We start from the raw sequence: 24538 nt of genomic DNA on the forward strand, positions 1-24538 counted from the left end.
GTAATGCAGGACTATGGGTATGTGTCCGGGCATTGACAATTGCATCAAACCATGTTTGTGACACTGTGAGGGTGACTATTGTGAATGCATCAGGGTGCATTTATGGCACCCATGTGTGTGCATGCAGGTGACTGCATATGAACACCTCTCTGGGGAATTCTTGTGGTCTGCCTTCAACCCAGGCAATTCCCTGGGACACAGTAGGGTCTCCATGCAGTGAGGGTCCTACCATGTTTATTACCGCAACTCAGCAGAGCAGAGAGACCTCTTGGTCCAGAGCAGAAGCAAGGGGGAGGTGGAGGAAAGAGGAGAGCAGATGGAGCCGGGCGGGGGCTGCCCTGGGCTGCCCTCTATTAGGGGGCTGCCTCGTTAAACACAGCCTGTACAGCAGCCAGAAAGGCACTGCGGCCCTTGGAGGCCCGGGGTTGGGACTGGGGAAAGGCGCACAGTTGCAGAGTTCTCTGCTCTGGTTTGTTCGCAGGAAGACTGTGCAGGGCAGGGAGAAGAGGGAAGGAAGCTCCCCTACTTCTTGCCCAGCACAAAAGGACAGAAGACTCCTCTGTGCAGGAAGAGGACATTGACTCATAGAATCACCTTCCAAATCAGAGCCCAATTCCCTCCACCATCTTTCTCCTTCTCCAGACAGGGTGCTAGACACCCACCCCCAAGGGTATAACTTGTCTGCAGTGTCCCTGGCTGGTTATCTCTAGTGCACAGAGCTCACTGCAGCCCTTTCCCTAGATAGCTTCAACAATCAGAAAATTCCTTCTTGGGCCAAAAAGGAGGCCAGCCTTTTCCCCCCTGACAGGCCTTCACATGTTTAAGAAGAAGCATGAGGCCGTCCTCCTGTCCCCTCCTCACCCCCAGGTGACATGTTCCCAGTTCTCAGTGACTTGTTTTAAGGCTGCCACTTTTCCTGGTCACACTCCTGCTTGTCAGTGTCCTCCATCGAGCATACTGCCCGGAACGTGACGCAGCGTTTAGTGGGTAATCTGGAGCTTGTAACGGTGAGTCCCCAAGAACTGGGCAGGTGGCTTTTGAGAAAGAAAATCATTCTCCAGCTGCCTTACCTGCCACCCTCAGCGCGTGGGAACTAGGGCCCTCTCCCGTCCACCCTCTTTACCAGCAGTGACCTTGGGTAAATCGCTTCCCTGTACCAGACTTCAGTTTCTCCACTTGTAAAAGGAAAAGTCCGTATAGATGACCTATCCCAGGCCATTTGATAGAAATAACACGAGCCACATATGTAATTTAATATTTCCTAGTTGACCCGTGTTTTAAAAAGTAAAGAGAAATGGGTGAGGTTAGTTGTAATCATGTATTTTATTCAATGTGACATACCTAAATTGTTAACACTAATCGATATAAAAATCTTTACTATTTTACATTCATTTCCTTTCTCCTAAGTTCTACCCTCACAGCACGTCTCAATTTGAACTAGCCACATTTCCAGTGTGCAGGAGGCACCTGTGGACGGTGGCTACCCACGCCGCACCGCACAGGGCTTTGGGCTCTGCAGCTCTCGGGCTCGGTGATTCTGTTCCATGAACTCTCCTGGCAAGGAGCCTGGAGCAGATGCATTTACCAAATGCATTCCTTGGAACAGAACAGGGCACGAGAACCTTGGGAATAAAATCCAGGTTTCTCAAGCAGCTGGTGTGGGGCAAGTGCTTTAAATACACAGACTCATTTTTTGCCCTCATAACAATGTAGATATCAGATATCACTATCTTTGATTTACAGGAGATGAGCCTGAGGGTCAGAGAGGTTAAGTATAATGTGCTGAGGACTACGCTGCCTGTACCGACAGTAGAACCCAAATCTGCCTGGCCAGCAAGGGGACAGGGGACAGATTCAGTTTCCTCTTCTCCATAAAGATGGGCTCCCCTGAGCTGGCCCTGAGTCATGGGACTGTGAAGAGAGCATCAGTTGTGATAGGTGTTTCTTCTTGCCATTATAAGCAGTTGGCTAGTGGGAGAATGAAGGGAGCCTGCCCCAAGTCCCAAGTATAGTTATTACACAGGGTTGAGAGGCCAAATAGGCCCTAAGGCCTGTCCAGGATGTCTAGAAGCCCTGTTGTCTCTGGCTGAATAAACCTGATTGAGAAGATGAACTCCCGAGGTGGGACAGGCAGGTATGGATGCTCAGGTTGAGCACTGCTCAAAGGTATACAGTCGAGGGGATAAATGATGCCTGAGACCTGGTCCCTGCTCCATCCAGCTGGAGTGGAACCTTTGGAATTCACACATGGGCCCTGGGAAGCCCCCTCTGAAGAGCAGAACAAGGATGTGCTGCAAGTTTCTTGCTCTGGTTCAGAGTTTTGAAGTTTCCCTAACAAAGAAGGGCTCTTCCTTTCACTTCCTTTCCACCAGACCCAGACCTGCATGTGGCCTGCCCCTGCCCCCACCCTCCTCAACACACTCACACACCCCTCTGCACAGGCATCTTCCAGCTCCTCTGTGGCATCAGCAGCTGCCTGTCAGGAGCACAATTCCCCTTCCCCCAAAAGGCCTTAGGGCCCAGCCCCGCCAGGAGTCCCAAGCCCAGTCCTCTGACCCACTCACCTAGGGCAGGGCAGAATCAGCTCTCGTGCCTCTCCCCCCACATTCCTGCATTTCAATGTTCCAGTAAAAGATGGAGGCATCTGCAATGCCAGGCCAGACTTGTTGATATAAAACCTTACTCTATATTCCACCCGGGTTTATACGAGTGAATTATGCAAATCTTTGATGGAAAAATATTCCTCCACACATCCTTGAGAGTATAAAACCTTAGTCAATAATTCATACTTGGATGTCTCTGACTGCAGGCTTTTTCTTCATTATAACTTGCACCTAGTTATTTGTCTTGCACGTTTTATTGTATATCCTGGTGTAATGTCGTGCATTATAAAATTTATCTGCTTCATTATTTGATGAGCTGGGGCTGGGGAATGTGCTGAGATGTTGGGGCAGAAGCCGGCGGCCTGGACTGTCCTCAGCATCAAGTCCCACCTGACAAGAAGGCAGAGGAGGTGGTTGGCTGGGTAGTGTGATTCCATGAAGCCAGAAGCCCCCTTACTCCCCACCACCCCCATCCCAAATGCCTCCCCCTCTTAGACTGGTGTCTCAGTTGCACCATTATGGCTCCATTGTTTCCTTCTTTTCTCCAAAGACTTATTTGTCCTTAAAAGTCAAATGCCCCCGAAGTGTTTGACGGGAAGAACTTTGTCTGAGCCAGTCTTTAAAATGGGAAGGAAAAGAAATCCTGAGGGCACTAGGAGGGAAGGAAAGGGGCCTGCCACTGAAGTGGAGGAGGGATGTAGTACTAGGGGAGAGAGGGGAGGGGGGTGATGAGAGAGAAGACAGCGCACTTCTTTGCTTGATGGCCAAAGCAGGTTGGTAATGGAGACATGGTGAGCTGGGTCTCTTCTCTGCAGAGCTCAATGTGCAGGGGGGTCCTCCCCCAAATGGGAATGGGAGTGGTACCTGATTCTTGAAGCCAAGGATAGCCCCTCCCCATTTATATACTCCAAGATGGCTAATGGGCATCCCTCCCAGATGGGGTCTAGACTCTAAGAGGCAAGTTTTCCTAGGAAGAAGGTGAGGACTAAAGAAGGACGAGGCAATCCTGCCAATCCCTCCAGCCTGGATACCTTTCTCGGGCCTGCCCTGCCTTTATCTGCCTCAGAGCCTTTGTTTGAGTAGGTTCCGCTGCAGAGAGTGTCCTTTCTTCTGTTCTCCCCAGATAAGGCCTGTCAAGACAAATGTTGATTATTTCTCCAAGCATAGTATACACCATTCTTTACTAGAATCGTTAGCTTTGTTGTCTGTTCTCACCACTAGAGTGAAACTCCCTGAGATCAAAGACCATACTTGTCCTGTTCATGTTTAGCTCTAGACCCTAGAAAGATGCTTAAGAAATGCCTGGTGATTGGATGGATGGTGCCTTCCCAGTTACCCCTCAGTCAAAATTAATTTCTCCTAATACCTCCAAGAAACACTCATCAGATTGTCCTTGTATGCCTGTGCCCCTCTTTCCGTCCCCTTGCCAACCCCTTCCACACACACACATACTCCCTGGAATCACAAGCCCCAGGAGGCAGAGACCCCGTCTCATTGTCACGTGAATGCCCCAGCCTGGCCCAGTGCCTCGTGGTGGCATGGGTGCTCGAGGAGGAGAAAGGGGACAGGGTTTCACTGGCAGCAGAGACAACCTCAACTTGCGCCCTGCCCTGCTGCTGCTGGCTGTGGGGCTCAGGCCCAGAGGAGGGGACAGTGATGGATGCTGGGCTCAGGGTTTTCTGGTGACCAGCCAGGCCCTTCGTTGTTTCATGATGGTTTCTCAGGTCAGCGGTAGGGGACGGTGGGGTAAGGGTGCGACCTGTTAGCCCTGCTTCTGTGCCCTCAGTGGTGACATGCAGGGCTTTGCACTATATTTTGTTCAAAAGAACAGGAGAGGTGCTCAGCTGCTTGGGAGGGCGTTGTTGCCAAGAAGCCAGAGGTAGACAAGCTGTGCCTGTGGAGAAAGAGCCCCAACCACAGACAAAGTGAAGGCCCCAAATCTTTAGAGCAGGGCTCTTGACCTGGGGTCCAGCCCTCCCAGGCAGTCTGAAGGTAGAATTCAGGGGGTTCATGAATTTGGATGGTGAAAAATTCCTGTCTTCATTTCACTTTCGTCTAACTGAAAATTTAACGTTTCCTTCCATTTTTTAACGTAAGCAACAAACCATAGGAGTAGCAGTCCCTGTGACCATCACTAGTAGAAATCCAGATCATTTCATATCCTGTCACAGCTAAAGCAGATATCCCAAAATATCATTTCTACTCATCTCTATCACAGAGTCCTGGTACTATAAGGTGATAATAGCAAGACACAACCTGAGCTCTTATTTCATAAAGAATAATAAAGAACATATATTGATATATGATAGACTATGCCACACATTTGCTTTCTAATGTTTTTAATATTAGTATAACCATATTTCAGTATACTTGGTTTCCCTTGTAACTCCATGCATTTTAGGTATTTAAAAACATTATACCGAGAAGAAGTCCGCTGGCTTCAGGAGAGGGGCCCGCAGAGTATGAGAACCCCAGGAATATAGAGAGGCTGCCCCAATCGTGGACGTCCCCAGCCTGTCCTGGCGCCCCTCGCGGGGGACAGGGAGGTGCTCCACGGGGTGGGGGTGGGGGGCAGCCGGGGTGGGGCCTCTGCGCTTGGCACGTGCCCTCCCCCGCCCCCCCCCCCGCCCCCCGCCGCCGCCCTCCAGACCCTTACCCGGGCCTCCTGCGCCTCCCTCCCGCCCCCAGTCCCGGCCATGGTCACCTCCCACCCCAACACCACCATCGCCATCAAGGGCCACGCGAAGGAGCTGAACTGCACGGCGCGGGGCGAGCGGCCCATCATCATCCGCTGGGAGAAGGGAGACACGGTCATCGACCCCGACCGCGTCATGCGGTACGCCATCGCTACCAGGGACAACGGCGACGAGGTTGTGTCCACGCTAAAGGTGAGAGCCCACCCCCTCCACCCCACCCCCGTCCCGGGTGGACCCCGACTCTCAGAGAGTGGGAGGCCCTCAACCATGGCATCTGTATCCAGTGGAGGCTAACGGGGAGTCTGGGAGTCCCTCCCGCACCCCAAAGAGTATCCGCCCTTTCCCACCTGTTTCCTTTCGCCATCCAGGAATCTCTACTGTAGAGCCCCACTTTATCTCCTCTCTGACAACCCCACAGCCATTAAAGGTGTAGACCCCCTCCCCATTCTGGCTTTGGGAATGCCTCAGCTCCTCCCATTCTCCTGGGACCCCTCAGCCCCTCCTCCTCTTTTGAAACCCCTCAGCTCCTCCCTCCCTCCCTCCCTCCTGGACCCTTAGCCCCTCCCCGCATGGTCCCTCCACATTCTGTCTCACAACCCTCTGAGATGAGGAACCCTTGACAAAGCACCTGGGGGTGCCCCTCCCAGAACAAGATGGCCTGCCTGGTACCCCCTGGAGTGGGCACTCTCGCTGAACAGCTCTAAAAGCCTCTCCCCATTTCCTCCCTCTTTGCATCCTCCTGCCCCTGCTGCTCCTCTCCCAGCTCAAGCCCGCTGACCGTGGGGACTCCGTGTTCTTCAGCTGCCATGCCATCAACTCGTACGGGGAGGACCGTGGCTTAATCCAACTCACTGTGCAAGGTACCCTGGCTGCCGCCACCTCCCCCTTTCCCAACCTGCTTCCCCCAGAGATCCAGGAGCACACAGCGAACTCTGCCTCAAAGAGCAGGGGACGTCACCCACCCCATGTGCAGGATACCAGGAAATGGGCTTCTGGGGAAGAGCTTCCCTCAGCTCAGTCCTGCCCAAGGTGGGGACATAAGGGCACTCCAGGCACACTTCAGACAGCAAAGGTTTGCAATAGCTGCAGCCCCCAGAGCCCATTGTTAGTCCCAGAAGTGGGGGGATTGGGTTTGTGGGCCCAGACTCCTGAGGGAGGTATGAGAAGGGAAAGTAAAGCTAGTAATAAGTTGGGAGCTCTGCATGGAGGTAAAAGAAGGTCATCAGCTCTGGGGAGCCCCTAAGAAAGGGCCTGCCCTCTCCCCGGCCAAAGACGAAGCACACAAGAGCCTAAACTTGTCCCTGCTTTGCCTCTGAGCCCTGCTGCTGGGTCTCCCCCACCCACTGGGCCCAACCTCCAGGGTTCCAGCGTCCTTGGTCAGAACGCAGGTGACCCCGAGGGGTCCAGCAGAACCCTAGTTCTCTCTAGGGTTAAGCAGGAGGCCAAGCTCTTTGCTGCCACCCTCACTTCTGCTCCCTTCCCTGCCGCCCCTCAGAGCCCCCCGACCCCCCTGAGCTAGAGATCCGGGAAGTGAAAGCCCGGAGTATGAACCTGCGCTGGACTCAGAGATTTGACGGAAACAGCATCATCACGGGCTTTGATATTGAATACAAGAACAAATCAGGTAAGTACTAGATAAAGAGGACACGGCTCTGCCTGCCACGGCCCCTTTCTGCACCAGTAACCTGCCAGGGATGTCATCTAAGGCAGGCATGCTAGCACCTGCCAGCACACAGTGCCTATGACTTCCAAAGGGAGGGACTCCCTGGCAGGGCTGAGGGCCCAGGGGACAAAAGGAGGGGCTAACAGTTGATGAAAAAAGAGTGCCAACCCCTTCTTTCCAAGACTGTCCCTGGACCAAGATCCAAAAAAGGTGATCTGATTTTTAAAATATTAAAAGTCCTGAGCTCAGGGGCTCAGCATTGGGCTGGAGACATCATGAGTTTGACCATCTGAGCACTGTGGGTGTGGGGTGATGGGGATCATTGGGGAGAGCTGGTCCTTCACAAGAATGGGTTTTTGGGAGATGGGACTCCCTGGAAAGACTTCAATCTGTGTTTCTTCCTCCTATAAGCCTTTGCAGACCCTACTCTAGCATCCTAGCTCACTCTTTTGAGGCTGCCCTACACAATGAACCCCTGTGGATTTCCGGGGAAATGGTGGTAGGATCCCACTGGCAGGAATAGGGCCCCCAAAAAGGAGCCCTCAGAAGAGACAGGAGGCCTGGAGAATGGACCAAGCCAAAATAGACCCACAGGTGTTCATATTTGTTTCTGCATTAAGTATTTCTGGAAGGGACATGCAGAAAGGGCATCGAGGGTTCCCTTGGGATGGGACCGGGTGGCTTCAAGGCAAGAGTGAAGGAAAAATGTACTTCTCGCTCTGGACCCTTTACAACCCTTTGAAATTGATGCCATAAGCCTGTATTCACTTTTCAAAATAATTTTACAATAAGACACAAAAATAGGCTGGAAAACCCAATCCTCTCCAGCCAGGATTGACTCATCCTTTGGGTCTCAACTTGGATGTATGGTCTTGCTTCCTGCTGAACCCTCCCAGGCCCCTCCTCTTCCACTTTGCACAGCACATGGCTATGGACCGGTGGCTAGCTGCCTTCTACACTGACCATGGCCTCTGCCCTGTGTGGTGGGCATGGGGCCTGGCCACATGGTAGATGCTCAGCAAATGCTTGTTGAGTAAATTGATGTGAGACACAGTAAAGCAAATCTCTGAGGATCACTCACCTCTTGAGAATCACTGCCACACATGGCACAGGGTTGGTCATCTTTGACTCAGATTTCTACAAAGCAGAGCCTCTGAAGCTTGCAATCTAGTTGGGGAAGAAGGTCAAGTTGCAGTTGGAGCCATCCAAGAGTTCAAGCTCAGTGCAGGAGGGGGGCCCGCAGAGCCAGGAGGGGCTGCTGCCCAGGGGTGGTCAGGAGAGGCATCTTTCTGACCCTTTGGGATGCTACATTAAGCTGGGTCTTGGGTATTGAAAGGCCAAGATCTCAGGAAAAGGGGAAGGGCACAGTGCAAGCCAAGGCTTAGTGCCCTCCAGGTATGGCGAGCCATCTGGCATAGTCATTCGTAAATATGATTGGTGGAGAATAAGGCTAAAATAGTGCTTTGGGGCAGGCTTGGGAGGGAGGTCTCCAGGCTGAGTATTTACTTTATTGAGGAAGGTAATTGAGAGCCGCTAACACTGCTTCGGCTCCCAGAGAGTGATTTGAGCAAAATCTTTAGAAAGATCTTTAGAAAGATCTTTCTGGCATCCTCGTACAGGATGGGTGAGCGGGTGAGTGTGGAAGAAACCAGTATCCAGGAGATGAGCAGGGAGGCTGTTACAACCCTGCAGCCTGGGAGAGGTGGTGGAGCAGCAAGATCCAGTGGAGACAAAGGGGCACAGAGATGACAAAGTCCATCTCATATCTCGGGACTTCCTGGGGCTGGGCACCACTACCCAGGAGTCAAACAGGAAAGGACAGGTCCCTTCCCTGCACCGACAGCCCTGTATGGCAGTGCACGCTCCACTACCTCATATGGCTGGTGGGTGATGGGCGCCTGGGCACTCACTGCACCCCTTCCCCACTGCTCCTTGTAACAGCCTCCCCCATGCTGTTGCCCACTGCCCCCTCCTGACCACTCTGGAACGTGTAGAAACCTTTCCTGGGGCCCTGCTAAGCAAGCCAAAGCTGAGAACATCACACATTTGGAGAGCAACTCTGATCCCAATGGAGAGGCGGGCAGGGAAGATGCTATTTTGAGACCATGCGCACATCTTTCTCCACCCCCCGCTGGCTCCCCAGGATGAGGAGCTGCCGTATCCCACCACCAGGAAGGGTGGGCAAGAGGGAGAGGGAGTGGTGGGGGCTCAACCTCAGACTGTCCCTTCAACAAGGGCTTTGCACGTTTGAAAAAATAGATCTCAGGGTCAAGAGCACTAAGAGGCCAGCTGGCCCCTTCCCCTGCCTTTGAGTGGGACAGCTCCAGACCAGCCCATCACAATGCGCATCTGGTACAAACAGGGCTGTTAAGGAAAAAGAGTTCCCCAACTTCCTCCCTCGCCCCAGGTGGCTTCTCCAAGCCCTTGCTCCCATGAGAACTACAGTGAGCTATCGCTGGAGTTGGGCAGTAGTTCCTCAGTGCCCTTGGAGGCCAAGAGTACAGCATAGCTTCCCCGTCTGCGGGGACTGGTGATGCCAACCTCATAGGATTGTTGTAAGGATTTAAAGATAAAACATCTAGCACAGGGCTACAGTAAGCCTTTGCTAAATGTAACTTCCTTCCCCCTCTCTAACTCAAATACTTTGTGTGACAATTAGAGCCCCCTGGGACTTGCAGGCTGAAATGTATGTGTCTGTCAGTCTGCAGCATGAACTGAGTGCCAATTTGCTTTTTGCAGAATCATGCACCAGCCATGTGGTAGGGAAAGAACAAAAAACAGGAGACAGAACGTTGCCTTTGGAGCTCATGGTGCAGACAGAGTGAGCACAAACACACGCACACACATATGCGCTCTCTCACAACCTTTACAAAGCACTATCCAATCGAGTGCAATCTACCACAAACTGTGTTACATGAGACCCGAAAAGGGACATTCAAGGGAACCGGGGGATGACTCCCAGAGAGGGAGGGGTGTGCACCTGTGTGTAATGTGGTGTGTGTGGTCGGCCTGCCCCTGGCCCTGGGGATTGTGGCCCGAGAATCACTCTTGAAGCACAAGACTTGGGCTGGCCAACTGTCAGAGCTGTGTGGTCTCCAGCAAGCTACTTCACGCTTTGGGCATCTCTTTATCTACACCCTGGAGACAATAAACCCTCGTGCTCAGGGTGTTTGTGAGGGTTGAGTGTGTGTGATAAATTTGTGGACGTGCCTCGTGCCGGATAACTTTTCACAGGTCCCCAGGCTGTGCCCCTGCTCCCCTCCCCTTTCTCCCGTTCCTCCTGCCCCAGACCTCGTGCAGACCGCCTTGCGCCTGCCCTCATTCTGTGCTCCAACTGTGCCTTTGCCAGGTTTTCTGCCATGATGCTCATCATGTTAATTTTCCAAGGGAAATTACCAAGTCTGCCCTTTCTAAGCCATCCCGCTCATGCTGACTTCTCCTGGCCCCAGGCAGCCAAGTAATAATACATGAATACTGAATGATAAATGGCACCGTCCACACAAATCTTTCAAATGAAGCCGTGCAGATTTAAACATGCAGACATCAAATTTTGCCTGTGTTCCCAAAACAGGGAGGGAGGATAGTGGATCCTTGAATATGGTCCTCCAGGCCCAGGTCCTCGTGGGGTGAACAGGTGTGGGGACACCAGGATCTGAGCCACCTGGTGGGCTGTGCCATGCTGCCATGAGCTGTCGTGATGACCAAGAGACCCTCTTCTCCGTGTTGTGAGAGATTTGCCTTAGGGGGCTCAGAGCTGTGATGCAAGGAAAAAATCAAAGATGCAGAATGGATTTGCTTCCCGAGCACAGGCAGCTAAATGCTCCAGATGTGGCTTTTGTCCAAGCTGCTCCCCCTCCATAGTGAGTGTGCCTCCTGAAAAAACCGGCTCCGGGTCCCCTCTCAGCAAGGAGTCCACAGAGTAGAAGCACTGACATCTCCCCAGCCGCCTCCTTATTTTTTAAGAAGAAGATTTTGCATCATAAACCCTTTGATGAAGAAAGGGAGAGAGGGCCCTTAATGAAATATGTTAATCTGGGTAGGCCAAGCTCATATGAAAGGGAATATTAAAAGAGACAGTGTTCACCAAAGCCAGCTCAGTACACTAAGAGAGCTGAAATGGAAAGAAAGGGGAGAAAATAGGGCCCCTGACTTCAGCTCTTCAGGGTCAGGGAGATGGCAGTGGTCAAGTTTGGGAAATCAGTTAAATAAAGGCCTCCAGATTTGACTCTGATGCATTAGCCTGGAAGGGTTGTAGGGAGAGAGTTCTTTTGTGCCAACATCAAAGATGATTTGGAAACACAAGGTCACATCCACCTGAAAACTATTGGCAAAAGCAGGAGGGGAAAGGGAGGCCACTCTCTGAGACATCCCTGTTCCCCCTCCTTTTCTGTGATTGGCGGCTGAGTGGGGAAGGGAAAGGGAAAGCAAAAGATTATTGTGACTATAGAACACAAGGGAACTGCAAGTCCAAAGCTAAGGAAAAAAAAATGTGGCACTAAATCTCAAACCAGCAATGGATTTCCGGTGCCCAACACGTGCTAAGTGGAGGAGAAGTCTTAGACATGGCTCCTGCCTTCAGGGAACTTAGCATCTCCTTGGGTGGATGCCTCTGAAACACAGAACCCTTGACAGGAGATGCTTTGTAATGAGCAGCAGGCTGTAAACACTGTTAGGAGTTCAGAGAAGAGTGGTGAATGATAAGTCTGGAAAGGTAAGCATGAGCCAGATGCTGCAGGACCCGGGTCATGTGAAGAAATTTTGTCTTTATACTAAGAACAAGGAAAAACTACACAAGGGTTTTATGCAAGGGGATGGTATGATCAGATTTGTGTTCTGGAAAGATCACTGTCGGTACCGCAAAAAATGCTTGGCTTTTTAGAGTTGGTTGGTCATATTTGGAAAATGAATGGTGGCTACAGCGTGGAGAATGGATTAGGGGGGCACACAGTGGCTATTGGGAGGCCAGTGAAGAGTTTATTTCTGTTGTCGCGGTGAGGGATTGCAGTGGCTTGGCTTAGGAGAGGAATAGAGATGGAGAGAAGGGAAGAGATTCAAGAGATGCACAGGACATAAAATCTACAGGACTTGATGAAAGGGTCAAGAACAACACCTAAAGTTTCTGGTAAAACCTGACACATGACAGTACTGTTCCCTCAACATAGGGAACCCAGAAAGGTGATGAGTTTATGGGGTATGTACTCAGGAATTCCATCTTGGACATGTTGAGTTCAAGTGCCTTTGAAACATCCAAGAGGAGATGTCAAGTAAGTATTTGGCTATAATGGAGAAGGAGAAGTCTAGGCGGGATATAAATCTGTGAGTTATATGGACATAGATGGAAATAGAAGCTGTGAGTGGGGAAAAAACATGTGGATGGAGCCTTGAAGACCTCTAAATATTAATGGATGGGTAGAGAAGGATACCCCTGCAAAAGAGACAGGAAAAAATTGGCTCAAGAGGTAAGATTAAAAACAGAGCGTATTTTCTCAGGGAAGATAAGGAAAGAGTGTTTCAAGAAGAAAGGAGAGGTCCAGTGGTTGAGGTCAAGTAAGAAATTGGATTTAGTGACATGGAGGTTAACTGTATCATGGAGATATGACACCGATGTCATAGGAGTGTATGAGAAGTAAATGGGCTAATGTTTAAATCGTCCAGCCCAGCAAGTGGCATGTGCTGATGCTGGTAAATATTAGTGCCTGTCTTCCTTAACCCCCTCTCTTTTCAGATACATCACATTTATTGGGTCTCCTCCTTCAGCCTGCACTCATCTAAAATGAATGCACTGACTCCTCATCATTCTCCCATTCCTATAAACCTGGCTAACTCAAATATTATTTCTGAGCTGGCACCAGCTCCCAGGGTACCACCTGCCTCTGTGTTGCTAGCCCATTCAGTCCAAAACCAGGGAAGGCCCCACAGCAAGTAGGAGCCTGTGTATTTGCAGTACTAGCTTAACCTAGCTATTTGCAGTGCTAGCTTAAGCCACAGAGTGACTCTCCGGGTGGCTGGGGTCTTAAAAGACTAGGAGAAAATAACGTGCTAGTGAGTATTATTTTCATTCTTTTGCTTTGGCTCATGAACCCACAGAATCAAATTGTGAAGCTGCAGATGGGGAGCTGGGCCGATGCCCTTCACAGATGCCAAGCCTGGGCACCCATGGCCAAAAGTGGTGTTTTGAAAAATATCAAGATCTCAATTAACTGGAATTTAGAGGGTAATGGGATAGTATCTTCTGGTGAGACAATCCTGATTAATCAATCATTAATTTTGAAAAGAAAAAGTCTTCTTAAAAATCTTTCTAGAATGTGTTAACCTCCTTTCTTGATTGAGGAAGTGAACTGTAGTCAGTACAATTTAATCTTTTCTCCTAAGAGTTTTTCAGAAAACTTTTCTATAAATTTAGAAAGTGCAGAAATTAGACCAGATCGTGACATCAGGATATGCCCTGAAAATATTTTTAAGTCCTATTATTGCTTGTTTTCTTGTGCTTTGCCTTTTTTTATTTTCAAAGCAAAGTGCCAATGAAGGAAGCTCATTATGCATTCTAGGTTTGGAAGGCTCTTGCTGAAGCATTGCTATAACTACAACCCCTTCCGATTTCTCTTTAGAATCCCCTTGTAGATGCACAACAAAAATGTATTGAATGAATGATTGGATTCTGCTGGAAATGCAGGGTGTTTACTGTCACAACAACCCCAAGTACCATTTACCTGAGTTTTTTTTTTTTTTTTTTTTACCATGTTCTACAATTTTGCTAGCCATTTACCTTGGAATGGGATGCCTCTCCCCCCAGACCCAGAGACCTTTCTTCTGCTGGTGAAGGAAAGGATGGGGTTTGGGCTGGAGACTCTGACACTTGGTCTGCCCCCTGCCTTCCAACATGCAATGCTCAAAGTCACAACCTTACAAGTTACAAAGAACGTGAGAAACAGAAGATACACAGAGAGGATAAAGAGAAGGAATCTTGGCTCCCCCTTTGCACAGAGACCCTTGGGTTGATGAAGTATTTCAAAGTGACCACCACAGACCCTTGATAAGATGAGAGACCAGGAAGAAGGGCAAATGGTGATCTTGGAAGGGACCTTGGGAAACATCCTATCCGACACCTGTCTGAGGTTTAAGAGAATCGGGCTTCCTATCTTTTCACTGAGTACATTTGCACTTCACTGTGCCCAGGCATCCCTTGGTCTCAAAATTTGTGCTTCATGGAACAGGCCTCTTGTTCCCTCTGTTGTTAAGGCTGTACCCTCTCTTTGCAGGTGGTGTGAGCTGTACCCTTCTGGGCATCACAGTTGAGATTAGGATGTGCTGATGGGGCTGGGGAGGGATCTTGGAGTTTGCCTGGCTGTGGTTTGAAATGAGTGTCCTCTCTCCAGATTCGTGGGACTTCAAGCAGTCCACTCGCAATATCTCCCCCACCATCAACCAGGCCAATATAGTGGACTTGCACCCGGCATCCGTGTACAGCATCCGCATGTATTCCTTCAACAAGATTGGCCGCAGTGAGCCAAGCAAGGAGCTCACCGTCAGCACCGAGGAGGCTGGTGAGCATCAGGCCCTGCCTCCCCTGCCCATGGCTTTGGGGATCAGGGCATCTAGGGCACACGCCAACCCCCCCACTGGCCATGGGTCTGCAGTAAGAAGAGCGGGGAGGAGAGAGATCCCAAGGTATTTGTTTGTGTCTGCCTCTGCGTCCCTGGAGACTGTGCTAGGTGCGACTCTTCCAGGTGGGATTGTAGATGCTGGGTTTTGAGGAGCTGTCCGTGGTTCTGCCCACTCCTCCAGCCTCAGCCTGTCTGGAAAGGACAGAGGTACTAGGTTTGCAAATGAAGACTAGACACCTATGTAATTTTCTATTATCTTTGTCACAATGTTTTCCTGAAAGTTGAAACAAGATTTCTTTTGCTGCATTTTCTTTTATTTCGTATTGTGAAATATAACATAATACAGAAAAAGCTCATATAACATATGTGCCGTCCAACAAATAAAGTGAAAATGATGAAAACCAGTATCTGTTATCAATTTCCAGAAGCTAGAAATCCTCCATATGGCCCTTCCCAATATAATCCCAGCTCTCCCCTGAAGTAGCCAATATTCCAATTTGTGTGATACTTTCTTGCTTTTCTCTTTTTTATCACCACATATGTATATGGACATTAACCATATCATTTAGTTTTGCCTGTTTCCCAGTGGATTGTATTCATGAAATCATACTTCATATCTTCTCTTGGGTCCTGCTTGTTTTGATCAGTGTTATTTTTGTGAGCTTCATTCACCTTGGAGTGGTAGAGCTGGTGCATTTTCAGTGCTGTATAGTATTCTCCTTTTTGAGTGTACCATAGTCTATTTGTCTGTTTTACTGTAGATGGGCATTTGGATTGTTTACCAGTCAGGGCTATTAGAAAAATATTGCCGTGAACCTTTTCAAGCTCAGGTGCTAGTGCCCAGGCTCAAGAGTTTCTCCAGGGGATAGAAGCTGGTGTAGAAGAGCCGTCATTGGATAGGCGTATTTTCACCTTTAGCAAAAAATGTATATATATTTTCCAAAGTTGTGCCAACTCTCTCCCATCATTACCATACAAGAGTTCCTGGTGCTCCATCCACTTGCCTGCTGTGTCAGTTTGCTAAAGCTGCCAGAACACATGTAGAAATGGATTTGCTTATACCAAGGGATTTATTAGGTTACAAATTTACAATTCCAAGGCCATGAAAATGTCCAAATTAAGGCACTGACAAGAGGATACTTTCACTCAAAAAGGCGGAGCATGTGCAGGGATTCCCCTATCACATGGGGAGGCACATGGTGCCATCTGCTGTCCTCTCCCAGCTTCTGGTTTCAAACAGCTCTCTCAGCTTCTGGAGTCTCCTGAGGCATTCCTTTCTGCATCTCCAAATGCCTGCGCCTGACCTTTCTCCAAGTGCCCCCATCTTTAAAGGACTCCAGTAAGATAATTAAGACCCACCTTGAATGGGCAGGATCACATTTCCATGGAAACCGCCTATTCAAAAGTCCCATCCAAACAACAGGTCTCCCCCCACAGGATTGAATTAGGGTTAAAAGAACATGGTTTTTCTGGGGTACACGATAGTGTCAAGCCAGCACAACTGTGCTTAGTGTCGTCAAACTTTTTCACAATGTTTCCTAGGCCTTCTGGATGTATATCTTGTCTTTTCTTTTTCTTTCTTTCTTTTTTTTTTTTTTTTTTGCAATACTTTCAGAAAACTATAGAGAATGAAGAGGAAATATAAACCTCTGATCATTTTAGGGAACACAAACTAAGATTCTTAGTTCTTCTCTGTTTATGAGGTTCTCTTTTCCCCCCAACAGTCCTCCAGCCCAGGAGGATGGGAGTGAGAATATAGGACTCTTTCCTCTTCTGAGAGTTGACTTGTACTGTTGCTCCATCCCCCCAGCTCCTGATGGCCCCCCCATGGATGTCACCTTGCAGCCAGTGACCTCCCAGAGCATCCAGGTGACCTGGAAGGTAAGTGGCATCTAAGTTACCTCCCCTGAGAATGAGGCCTCCCGCAGGCTTGCCACTCTCTGATTTCTTATAGCATCCATGCCTGTTTGCTGCCAACCCCAGTGAGGTCTGAGGGATGGAAGGAGAAGAGGATAAAGGGCAGCCCCCCCATCCTAGTCCCCACTGCCTCACCACCCAAGCTCTTGTGGTGGGAAAATTTTGCAGTGCCAAGGAGGGCAGATGGAACTTTCCACCATATTCGATTATCCTCCAATCTCACCTGTGGTGATGGGTCAGAAATTGGATTTGATGGCGTGCAGAGTTCCAGGATGCTTGTGGAGGGGTGGGGTGTGTGGCAGGGAGGGGCCAAGAGTAGGGAAGCTCTCAACTCTGGTCCTTGCCTGGAACTGGAGCAGGGAGCTAGGGGGCTGCGATCCTGTTATCTCTCAGCAAGACTTGGACAGGAGCCTGGATCTCTGCAGGTCTTAGTTTCCCCTGTAAAATCGGAATGGGGAACAAGGATGAGGGGGTAACAGAGAAATAGCCCAGAACATGCTGTAGCCATTCCTAAGGGGCAGAGTTTTCAGAGGAGGTGTCCGAAAACTCTGACAATTACGGAAATCTTAGAGGAGATTCCACAGCTGGGCAGGGAAACATCAGAATACTCTTGAACAGGACCAAGAAGTGGGTATCTGGTGCCTGAGGCCCTTCCGCCCTATTCCTTCCTACACGTAGGACCGATCCCACTGCTAAGTCCCAGGCACACGGCACTGTCTGGCCTCCAGGTACTTTCTCTCACCCCAATGTACCCGACCTCTCACTACTCATATGGGTTGGCCAGAGGAGGTATTTTTATCCCCCACAGGTGCAGAGATTTGGGGGGACTTACCCGTGGTTATTTGAATAGTGGCAAGTGCAGGATTTAAATGGACTTATCCTGGAGTTCCAGCCGCAGTCTTCCCGTCACAGCCCACTGTAGAGTCCTGGAAGAGAGGACTTGCTAGGGCCATCCATGTTCTCCTTGGAACTTTCCCCACCTGAACAGTCAGGTTTAGGACATTCCTTCCCATCTTCATTTGGGGTCAAATGTCCAAAGTCGTTTTCTGACCTTCGTCCCAGATAGGAAAGGCCCAACTGCTTTATTCCTCCTTCTGGGCTCTTTAAAAAGGTCAGTTTGAGACTGGGAGAGATTCAGAAGGACCTGGCGATATTTGCTGTGGAAAATTTGCATACACACACACTCCCATTCACACCCACTGAGCCTGGTGCTTCCTCGAGAAATGACCAGGAGCAAAGTGGGCAGAGGCTGGACAGCTGGTCCTTCCGGGGGCGCAACCCATCTAGTGGCTGCCTGGAGCCACAGGTCCGTTCCAGGATCAGAGCTGGGTCCCAGGACTTTCCTCCTAACCTGGAGGTGAAGCCCAGAGTCCAATCCCCAAGGCTTGTCTGTGTCCTGGCTCAGCACTAATTCCTAGGAATGGTCCCAGGGACCCGGGGAGGTGGGGTGGGAGGGGGATTGGGGGGTTGAATAGATATGTAAAACAGTGAGACGATTGGCTACAAAGCCCCAACATCTGGTCGATAAAAATTTAGAATGAAATTTATTTCTCCAAAGTCTCATCATGAAAAATAAAATTGATTAGAAAGTTAGAACTTCAGAATGAACCAGCCAGTCAATAAATTTTGGGCTGACTTCTCAGGGGATTTTTTTTTAACACCAAGAAACCGATTAATGAAAAATAAAGATTCACTTGAAAGATAAGTCACTTCATTTTAAGACTCTTTCTGTGAGATGGATCACCTCTGCTTTATGACATAAATTTGCAATCAGCCCTATTGATTTCTTAATGCTTCAGAGAAATATTGTTAAGATTGATTTAAATCCCGAGTGCATCTGTTTTGGGGAGCAGGGATAGAGACAGAGGAGGAGAAAGAGAGAGGAACATTCAAGATTGGTATAAATATGTGACTATATATGTTGCGTGCATCTGGGCATTCCCAGGTGCCTGTCCAAGGCCTCTGTCAGCATCTGCAGATGACAGCAAAAGTTGTGTGGTGTGTGCAAGCGTTTATCATGTATAGAGAGCCCTGGGTCTATAGACATGTTTGTCATTGTACAACAAAGTGTCTCAAAGTGTGTGTCAGTATGATTGTGTGTTCATGTGATGTGAGGGCGTGCATCAGTGTAAGGACAGGGGTCTCAGGACCTTGAAGATACATCTGTGTCTAGAATAGTGTCTGTTTGTGTCTGTGACTGTGTGGGCAGATGTGTGCAGATACGAGACCCAGAGCAGAAATCTGTCCACTGACAAACTAGCAAACTGCCCAAGTGCGGAGGGAAACATCTTCAGACATTAACAAAAATTCAAGTCAATTAAACACACACACACCTATTTAGTGGGTTCAAAACAATTCTGTTAAATTAAAAACTCCATTTTATGGAGTTAAGAGTGAGCTTAAAAATGCAATTCATTTAAGACACCCACTGAATTAAAAAAAATAAACATTGGGGTGCTTTACTAACTTGTATTGGTTTTTTCCACTATTTTTTAGTACAAGCAAAGATGGGTTTTTGAATTAACTTCATTATGTTTAAAACCCTGATTCAAGCAGTTTTCCTGTGCACGGGGGTAGGAGCTCTCTCTCCATTTCTGGCCAGGCAGGCCCCATCATGGGTGGTGCGTGGAGGAGGATGCCGCTTTGCTGTAGCGTTGGCTGGGTGTGTGCGTTAGCTGGTCTGGTGTGAATGGTGCACTGAGTTCTGTGGGTGAGTGTGTGGACGTGCTATCATGCGTGAGAACACCGCCTGGAGGTGAGTGTTTATGTGTCAATGTTTTCTCCATCCGGACGTCTGTGTGTGTGTGTGTCTGGATGTGCACCGAGGTTCAAGCTTGGAGGTGAAAGTATGGATTCCAGCCCCAGGACTGATGGCAATGGAGTGTTCTCTGCTCACCTGACCTGCTCTGCCCCTCCATCTAGGACGTGGCTTCAGGCCTCTGGCCTCCTCACCCCCAGCCCCCAGCCGTCCCATCCGGGGCCACCCGGTCTCAGCGCTCCAGAGGTGCTGGCCCAGGAGAAAGTTACGGGCCCCCTCCTTCTCCACCTGATTTCTTTTTAGTGGGTTCCAACTGCTGTTCCAACTCATAACCCACCCCCTCCACCAAATGATATCTCCATCCATCCATTCAGTCCACTGAGAGTACAGCAGTAAACGGGCCAAACTCCTTGCCCTCATGACTGACATTCTAATGGGGCCTGAGAGACCAACACATAAGTAAAGTGATAAGACATTGGATGATGCTGAGTGCAATGGAGAAAAAGAAAGCTGGGGAGGAAAAGGAGTGCTGGACAGAGGGCAGGGACGGACTCCCTTAAGGAGCCTATGGAAGGCCTCATTGAGAAGGTGGCATCTCAGTAAGGCCCTGACTGAGGTGAGGGGCAAGCCATGTGGCTATCCAGGGATAGAATGTCCCCTGAGACGGGGGCGTGCCTGGTGTGAACGAGGGACAGCAAAGAGGCCAGCGTGGCTGGAGCATCGGAAGCGAGGGAGAGAGAGGAGTAGGGTCCCATAGGTGATGGAAGGCTGGATCCCGAAGGACCGAGAAGCTGCTGTCATCTCCTCTGGCTGCAGTCTTCACTCTGAGTGAGGTGGGAGCCATGGGAGGGTGGGGAGCAGAGGAGAGCTGTGGTCAGATTAGGGTTTTAAGAGCATCCTCTCTGAGTGCCACTGTGTCTTTGCCCACCCCAGGCCCCCAGGAAGGAGCTGCAGAATGGCGTCATCCGCGGCTACCAGATCGGCTACCGCGAGAACGGGCCCGGCAGCAGTGGGCAGTACAGCATCGTGGAGATGAAGGCCACCGGGGACAGTGAGGTCTACACGCTGGACAACCTCAAGAAGTTCGCCCAATACGGGGTAGTGGTCCAGGCCTTCAACCGGGCTGGCACAGGCCCCTCATCCAGCGAGATCAACGCCACCACCCTGGAGGACGGTGAGAGCACCGGCGGGGGCGGGGGGGCGAGGTGCAGACACTGGGCACGGGCAGAGCCGGGGCTGCCGGGAGGGCTTGTGTGCTCCCCCGCTCTCCCCCAGGCCCAGTCTTGGACCTGGGTTCCACACAGAGGTTGGTTCCCTGGATCCCCTTTCTCTCTGCTTGCCCACTGGCTCCAGAAGGGATCTGGGATCCAGCCAGCACACTGGGCTTTTTTAATCCATTTGACCCTCTCTGCCCATCAGTCTGTCTGTTGGCCTGTTGGCCTGTCTGAGCCCTTGACTGTGCACCTTCCTGTGTCTCCATCCATCCCTCCTTCTCTGCCTTCTCCTCTGCCCACCATCACCATCAGCCTCTTTCTCCCTCCCTCTTTCTGGCACACTGGCCCATGTCTCTGACCCAAGCTCCTTCCTCTATGCCCTGCAACCTGTTTTCCCTCCCTTACAGCTTTCAGGTTGGTTAAAGGGCAGGAGCCAAGTCACCCATGACCTTCTAGGCTGGAACCTGACCACAATTTGTTTTAGGGACCTTAGATGACACCGTGGAGTTAAGGAATCCCAAGACCCATATGGTTTTAGGATTTAGAGCCCAAGGTTTAAAACTGTTTTCTTTGATGACTACAGAGGTCTCCAGATTCCCCTGATTAGTTAGTTAAGGAGCCCAGTTTCTCCCAGGGGAGCGAGTTAGGACACAGCAGGAATGGGCCTGCTCTCCAAGCAACAGAGAAGATTCAAGCCGGTTCCTAAGCCTTCCCCAGGCCGAGAACAGAGACACAGCCCTTGAAGCCCTAGAGATGTGGCCAGGCTGGTCAGGGCCCTCAAAAAGCAAAATACAGAGGCAGTAGAGCATTTCCCCAAGTTTCCACCTTGATGCCCCAATCCAAAACCAAGGTCTGAGATGAAAGCCAGTCACTGTCTGGGTCTGCCCCACTCTGCCCCCAACAGAGAGAGGAGACTGCCTGCGGAGTCCAGTGCACCCGCCCACGGCCCATCAGAGCAGCCAACATCCCACCAATAGAGAGGCATTTCTTTGGGTTAGGCAGTGCCCTCTCCTTACCTCATCCTCTCTGCAAATGCAGAGCCTTTGGGAGGAAGGACACATCAGATCATGCAAACACTCAGGTTTGAGTAGATAAATTCAAACCAGAGATGCTTAGCTTTGGCTACAAATTGGAATTGTCTGGGGAGTTTTAAAAATGCTGATGTCCTGGTTTTGTCCCCAGAGATGCTGATTTCATTACTGTGGGGCACAATCTGGACTCTGAGATGGAGCAAACTCCGGTAGCCCCAAGCACAAAGAATCTCCCGGAGTGCCTTCAACACAGATCGCTGGCCATGCCCATGGCTTCTGCCTCACTGGGTCTGGGGCGGGGGCCAAGAAATCTAATGAACTCCCAGGTGCTGCTGCTGCTGGTCCAGGGGGCACCTGTGAGACCCTTAGTCCCTGTAGTGAACGCATTATCCACAAAGGGAGGCCAAAGCTCCCAGGAGCTAAGTGACCTCCCCAGAATCACTACCTAGTGAATACCAGAGCCACAGTCCAAATCCAGGCCTGATCCTGAATCCCAAATCCTCTACTTCACCCAGTTGTTACCTTCTGTTACTTGCTCCCGCCGGAACAAGTGCGGTGGATGCCAGATGTTCCCAGAAGGTCTGGCCGGGGGAACAGCCTCCCTGAGCCCACCCAGCCTGCCCGACCTAACCACTCACCGGGGGCCGTGCTGGGAAGCAGCCGCGCCAGCCGCACCCGCGGCCTTTCAGGGCTCCAGCGCCCTTAATTTTGGGGGCAGCACCTGGGATTTCCCACAGGGCGAGAGGAGCACGGGCTGTGGAGTCATTTTCTAAACAAAAGAGGAAAGGGGGAAGAAAGTTTCCAGCCGCATTTGCTCAGCAGTTTTTCATACTTAATTAAGGCCCTCGTTAGCCTGTCAGATCCTGATCGTTTCCTGGCAATATTAGCGCTCCTCCTGGGGTATTCAAGGGCCCCTGCTTTAGCAATAGTGTCTTTTCCATAATTATATTACCTTCATTTTGTTCGAACGGGTGATCTGTATTAGTTTATTACACTGGGTCCCTAATTACATGGTGCTTATATTTTTACACCTAAGTAATATGAAACAATAATCATTCTCAAAGAGGATCGTTAGGATGATGTATTATCATTTAAATGCTCATAAAAATTAGAGTTGCCTCTTGTGGGGCAACGGGATCTAATTACCTTCCAGCCTGAGCCTTCTTTCTCCCATTCGAAGCTAAGCTGACACGGTCTTTCCCTTTGTCCCTTGCTCCTCAGAAGCCAGCAGGACATGCCATCAGTTCTCCCTGGCCCAGGTGGATCCTGGGGCCTGGTGTTCCCGCCAGCTGTCAACTCAGAAGGGGCAAGCTGTGCCAGGGCCAAACCATGATGGCGGGATTTAGGCTGAGCTCAAAGCTCCCTCAGAGGGGGAAGGCAGAAGGCAGGGTACACCAGCTAAACTGATCTCAAGAGAGTGCTTTGCCATAGTCACAGGTCTTTTGGTGACAGGGACAGGGGACAGTTGGATAATAGTTCCAGAAGTCCTAATGGTCTCTGTGGGTTGGTTGAGATCCTCTTTCCTTCTTTCCTTTTCCTTCAGCTTGTCACAAGGATACAGGAGCCCAGTGAGTCAGCTCAGACACCTTGATCAAATGACGCAGAGGAGCTGTCAGCCTTTAGATAAGACAGTAAATCACAGATACCTTCAGGGCAGGGTTGGAGGTCTTACAGGATCTGTTCCCTGCAGCAGAGCTGGATGTTGGTGAATTCCCAAGGGCTCATGCTCAGAGTTCATCACCGTCTTCCCCCAACATTTAGCCAGAGTCAGGAATGTGCTACCCAAAGAACAAAGAACGAAGTTGGCAAAGGACTCTTGTTTACTCACATCTCCAGGAGAGGAAATAGTGTCCTATTTCCCTGCACCTCTCAGCCCAGACCCTCGTCACTTAGGAGTCAGGAGGTCCCTCCGTGCGTCTCGCCTGCAGTTCCTTGGCTGGGCAGCAGGGCCAGCCTGAAGCATGTATGCGCTGGGCTGCCCCTCCCCTCCCTGAGTGACCGGCTTCCCATATCCCCCACCCTGTGCAGTGCCCAGCCAGCCCCCCGAGAACGTCCGGGCCCTGTCCATCACATCCGACGTGGCCGTCATCTCCTGGTCGGAGCCCCCACGCAGCACTCTCAATGGTGTCCTTAAAGGCTACCGGGTCATCTTCTGGTCACTCTACATTGATGGAGGTGAGTCGGCTAGGAGCAGTGACTGGGTTTCAGCATGATGGATGCAGGGTCTGTCAGGGTCTGCTCCCAGGCTTAGTTAGAGGTGAGCCTCTTCCCACAGCATGCCAAGTGCAAGTGCAGCCCCTCCCCTCCCTGTGAGCTGCAGGGTGGACTCATGGGTGTAAGGACCTGGGGGATAGAGTGGGGTTATCAACCTACACATGTCCACGTAATCCTGCACCCTGGGGCCAGAGCCAGGGACAAGGGTGGGGGCAGTATACATACTCACCCCCCGGCGAGGGGTGGGAAAGTGCCAGCCTGCTAATCCAAGACAACAGTATTTTGAGAAACTATTTGAGGTGTCAGAGGCCTAGCAGCCCAAAGCATGGGAAAAGTTCTACAGAGGGACACAAAAGTCCCAACAGATCACAAGGGGCTAAAATGAATTGCCTTCCCGGAACTTTCCGCTGCCCAGCCCTCTGCAACCCTCTCTTCTTCCCTGGAAGATCAAGGAATCCAACTCACAGTTCTCTCCAGAGCTGCTCCCATCCCCTTCTCCACCTGCACTCTGTTCTGCCCAGACATGCTATCAACAGGCAGTTTTTCCCCACCACCACCTCCATTGTCTCCTAGAAAAAGCAGAGGTAGCTAGCAGGGGTTTGGTCTGGAAGGCTCCCAAATCCTGTTCCTGTGAGATGCCAAGCTACTGCATTGTATGTGTGCTGGGCCATGGAAGGGGTGATACTTTGCTTTCCTAGAACTTGCTTTCTCTTTTCTAAGCCTGTGGGCACCTCCAGCTCAGGCCCTTCAGGTGGGGAGGCATTTGCCTCTGTAATCTCCAGAGTCCACCTGGATACCTGGCTTGTTGGCCAGGCTGCACTCCTCCTGGGCCTTTCTC

The 24538-nt window shown here is 50.5% G+C and overlaps 1 protein-coding gene across 1 annotated transcript in view; it reads left to right on the forward strand.

Moving 5' to 3' along the window:
- DSCAML1 (DS cell adhesion molecule like 1) overlaps nucleotides 1-24538 on the forward strand; it is a 343174-nt gene that overhangs the window by 289966 nt on the left and 28670 nt on the right. The window contains exons 12-18 of the mRNA XM_077112788.1: nucleotides 5292-5491; nucleotides 6063-6159; nucleotides 6795-6923; nucleotides 14339-14506; nucleotides 16377-16447; nucleotides 20175-20415; nucleotides 23515-23661. Of these exons, the coding sequence (XP_076968903.1) occupies nucleotides 5292-5491; nucleotides 6063-6159; nucleotides 6795-6923; nucleotides 14339-14506; nucleotides 16377-16447; nucleotides 20175-20415; nucleotides 23515-23661 (1053 nt within the window). The remainder of the gene's footprint in view (nucleotides 1-5291; nucleotides 5492-6062; nucleotides 6160-6794; nucleotides 6924-14338; nucleotides 14507-16376; nucleotides 16448-20174; nucleotides 20416-23514; nucleotides 23662-24538) is intronic.

The sequence above is a fragment of the Tamandua tetradactyla genome, chromosome 8 (genome assembly GCF_023851605.1).
Source record: "Tamandua tetradactyla isolate mTamTet1 chromosome 8, mTamTet1.pri, whole genome shotgun sequence".
Taxonomy (NCBI): Eukaryota; Metazoa; Chordata; class Mammalia; order Pilosa; family Myrmecophagidae; genus Tamandua; species Tamandua tetradactyla.